Below are 4,374 nucleotides of genomic sequence, written 5' to 3'. Positions count from 1 at the left end.
CCCCTCATGCCATAACTAATATGGCCGTCAGACTGTAGCCTTATCATATTGTTCTACCATACACACCTCATGCCATAACTAATATGGCCGTCAGACTGTAGCCTTATCATATTGTTCTACCATACACACCTCATGCCATAACTAATATGGCCGTCAGACTGTAGCCTTATCATCTTGTTTTTCTCTGTAACTTCATGAAGAAAAGAATTCTTGTCATTTGCGAAAAAAGTGTCTGGCACCCAAATCTTATCAGCAAAATCTCCTGAAAGGGTTAGTTCATAGGAATCATTGCTGAAAGATAGGCGACTATCCTGCCAGTACTGGTTGAGATACAAGGTGATGGTATAATCCTGAAATACAAACAAACTTTGTAAAATCCTCAAAATATATGAAAAATCGTAATGAAATAAGTAGGCTTCAATTTTAAGAAGAACACCTATCCTAATGTTTATAAAAAACGAGTCTTTCCGATGAATCCGGGCAAATTTCGATAATGAACAAGGATTTTAAATGCACAGGCAACACTGGAATCAAGGGAATCCCTGTCAACTGCGTGCCTGTTGGAATCTCGTGACTTTGAAAGTCGTGGACCTGAGATATTAATCTATATAAGGAATAGGAATGGGGCAACTACATTGTTAAGAATCAGTAAAACATGATCTCAGGGAAAGAACTCTACTGGTACATTGTTAAGAATCAGTAGAACATGATCTCAGAGAAAGAACTCTACAGCTACATTGTTAAGAATCAGTAGAACATGATCTCAGAGAAAGAACTCCACAGCTACATTGTTAAGAATCAGTAGAACATGATCTCAGGGAAAGAACTCTACAGCTACATTGTTAAGAATCAGTAGAACATGATCTCAGGGAAAGAACTCCACAGCTACATTGTTAAGAATCAGTAGAACATGATCTCAGGGAAAGAACTCCACAGCTACATTGTTAAGAATCAGTAGAACATGATCTCAGGGAAAGAACTCTACTGCTTCATTGCTCAGACGTAACCTTTAGGAGCCATTCCAAGTTCGTACATGACCTGTAGGAATCATTCCAAGTATTACTCCATACTTGATACTGGCCAAACAAGTACAGAACAGCAAGTACTGCTTACTTTACATTCGACATATTAATTTTATATGTATCATAATATTTTTTGTTATGTAAAATATTTATGTTAAACTATGTTTTTTTGTAACGCACGACAGTTATAAAAGATCCACTTCTTACCATATTCACCTCAGATATGCTGTCAAAACTGGCAATGGCAAGATCCATTCCAATATAAAGAGGTGGTCCTAAGAAACAACAACAAAAAAAAAAACAGAGATGGCCGTCAGTAGATTCAAACATTGTCACATTTACTTATGTCCACCATTGTCGCTTATATCACCTGTATATTGTTTAGTTATTTACTTCCTAACAATGTTGTTTTTGATTCTTTGCTATCTTGTCGCTTATATCACACGTACATTGTTTAGTTATTTAACTCCTAACAACGTCCTCTTTAATTCAAATTCGGTGACGAGGAACCCACTTTGAGCCGTTTCCAGCCATTATTAGTCCGTTTTGATTCTTTGCTACCTTGTCGCTTATGTCACATGTACATTATTTAGTTATTTAATTTTTTACAGTGTCGTTTTTAATTCTTGGTTACCTTGTCGCTTATGTCACATGCACATTGTTGAGTTATTTAATTTTTTACAGTGTCGTTTTTAATTCTTGGTTACCTTGTCGCTTATGTCACATGCACATTGTTGAGTTAGTTAATTCCTAACAATGTCACTTTTATATCTTTGCTGCCTTGTCCCTTATATAACACACATTTTGTTTAGTTTTCAATCTCTTGCCATGTCACTTTTACCTCTGTTATCTTGTCGCTTATGTCACCTGCTCATTCTTCTTATTTCAAAGTACGTCTAGATATCCAACCCTCCCAATGAACACTACATTTATGTTCGCGAGGCACGTTTACTCGGTGCGTCTAACTGCTTTTCCAAATCGATTGTTTACCTGACGTTATGGAGAAGACCAGCACGTGGTTATAACTCCACCGAGTCACTAATTTATGGTAGTGGACGAGTTAGCATTTTTCCGCGTTCACCCCTGTATGTACAATTCAAATAGAGTGATAAATAATGGGCCAGGAATATCTGTAGAATCATCTTGCACGTATGTGTAAAACTAACTAGACGAAGAAGCTGAGAATTAATGCACGTATATCGCTATATGTAAAACTAACTAGACGAAGAAGCTGAGAATTAAGTAATAATTGGTAGAATTTATGAAGATTTGATTAACAGAAACACATATTTATTAAAACATCTATAAACTTCTTGATTTCTTTAAACTCTCTCTTTCAAGAGAACATATTCCTCTAAGAATTGTTTTAAAATGAATGTAGATGTCAACAAACAAACTTTAGAACGAATAGAGATGTCAACAAACAAACTTAGAACGAATGGAGATGTCAACAAAAAAACTTTAAAACGAATGGAGAAGTCAACAAACAAACTTTAGAACGAATGGAGAAGTCAACAAACAAATTTTAGAACGAATGGAGATGTCAACAAACAAACTTTAAAACGAATGGAGATGTCAACAAAAAAACTTTAAAACGAATGGAGAAGTCAACAAACAAACTTTAGAACGAATGGAGAAGTCAACAAACAAACTTTAAAACGAATAGCGATGTCAACAAACAAACTTTAGAACGAATGGAGAAGTCAACAAACAAACTTTAGAACGAATGGAGAAGTCAACAAACAAACTTTAAAACGAATAGCGATGTCAACAAACAAACTTTAGAACGAATGGAGAAGTCAACAAACAAACTTTAAAACGAATGGAGATGTCAACAAACAAACTTTAGAACGAATGGAGATGTCAACAAACAAACTTTAAAACGAATAGAGATGTCAACAAACAAACTTTAAAACGAATGGAGATGTCAACAAACAAACTTTAAAACGAATGGAGATGTCAACAAACAAACTTTAGAACGAATGGAGAAGTCAACAAACAAACTTTAAAACGAATGGAGATATCAACAAACATCTAGTGACTAGTGGCATGTGTAAATCATAGTTGAGGTGACTAGTGACATGTGTAAATCACAGTTGAGGTGACTAGTGACATGTGTAAATCACAGTTGAGGTGACTAGTGACATGAGTAAATCACAGTTGAGGTGACTAATGACATGTGTAAATCACAGTTGAGGTGACTAGTTACATGTGTAAATCACAGTTGAGATGACTAGTGACATGTGTAAATCACAGTTGAGGTGACTAGTGAAATGTGTAAATCACAATTGAGATGACTAGTGACATGTGTAAATCACAGTTGAGGTGACTAATGGCATGTGTAAATCACAGTTGAGGTGACTAGTGACATGTGTAAATCAACTTTAAGAAGATCGAAATACCGTAAAATTCTAATCATTTTACAGTTGTTTTACAGACAAACTGTAGCCTAACTTCATGTAGTTTATATATAATTCTGGTAATTTTACAGTTGTTTTACAGACAAACTGTGATCTACAGATGTTACTATTTTTATAAATTTAATTATATATAAACTACACGAAGTTAGGCTACAGTTTGTCTGTAAAACAACTGTAAAATGATTAGAATTATATACAAACTACACGAAGTTAGGCTACAGTTTGTCTGTAAAACAACTGTAAAATGACCAGGATTATATATAAACTACACGAAGTTATGCTACAGTTTGTCTGTAAAACAACTGTAAAATTACCAGAATTATATATAAGCTACACAAAGTTAGGCTACAGTTAGTCTGTAAAACAACTGTAAAATGACCAGGATTATATATAAACTACACGAAGTTAGGCTACAGTTTGTCTGTAAAACAACTGTAAAATGATCAGGATTATATATATTTACTACACGAAGTTAGGCTACAGTTTGTCTGTAAAACAACTGTAAAATGACCAGAATTATATACAAACTACACGAAGTTAGGCTACAGTTTGTCTGTAAAACAACTGTAAAATGACCAGGATTATATATAAACTACACGAAGTTAGGCTACAGTTTGTCTGTAAAACAGATTTATATATAAACTACACGAAGTTAGGCTACAGTTTGTCTGTAAAACAACTGTAAAATGATCAGGATTATATATAAACTACACGAAGTTAGGCTACAGTTTGTCTGTAAAACAACTGTAAAATGATTAGGATTATATATATAAACTACACGAAGTTAGGCTACAGTTTGTCTGTAAAACAACTGTAAAATGATCAGGATTATATATAAACTGCACGAAGTTAGGCTACAGTTTGTCTGTAAAACAACTGTAAAATGATTAGGATTATATATATAAACTACACGAAGTTAGGCTACAGTTTGT

At 34.1% G+C, this 4,374-nt stretch overlaps 1 protein-coding gene across 2 annotated transcripts in view; it reads right to left on the bottom strand.

Annotated features, from left to right (window-relative positions):
* Window positions 1–7: 7 nt before the first annotated feature.
* The window catches only part of LOC111084010 (gamma-aminobutyric acid receptor subunit beta-like), a 6,246-nt gene continuing 1,879 nt past the window's right edge, over window positions 8–4,374 (bottom strand). The window contains exons 3-4 of one of the 2 annotated variants that reach the window (XM_022380781.1): window positions 1,230–1,297; window positions 8–350 (exon numbers count right to left, since the gene is read on the bottom strand). In XM_022380781.1, coding sequence (XP_022236489.1) covers window positions 117–350; window positions 1,230–1,297 — 302 coding nt within the window. In that variant the 3' untranslated portion in view covers window positions 8–116. The remainder of the gene's footprint in view (window positions 351–1,229; window positions 1,298–4,374) is intronic. The other variant, XM_022380782.1, reaches the window with a different exon arrangement.

This window comes from Limulus polyphemus, unplaced genomic scaffold, assembly GCF_000517525.1.
Source record: "Limulus polyphemus unplaced genomic scaffold, Limulus_polyphemus-2.1.2 Scaffold12785, whole genome shotgun sequence".
Lineage (NCBI taxonomy): Eukaryota > Metazoa > Arthropoda > Merostomata > Xiphosura > Limulidae > Limulus > Limulus polyphemus.
This window is presented reverse-complemented; position numbering and strand designations above follow the sequence as displayed.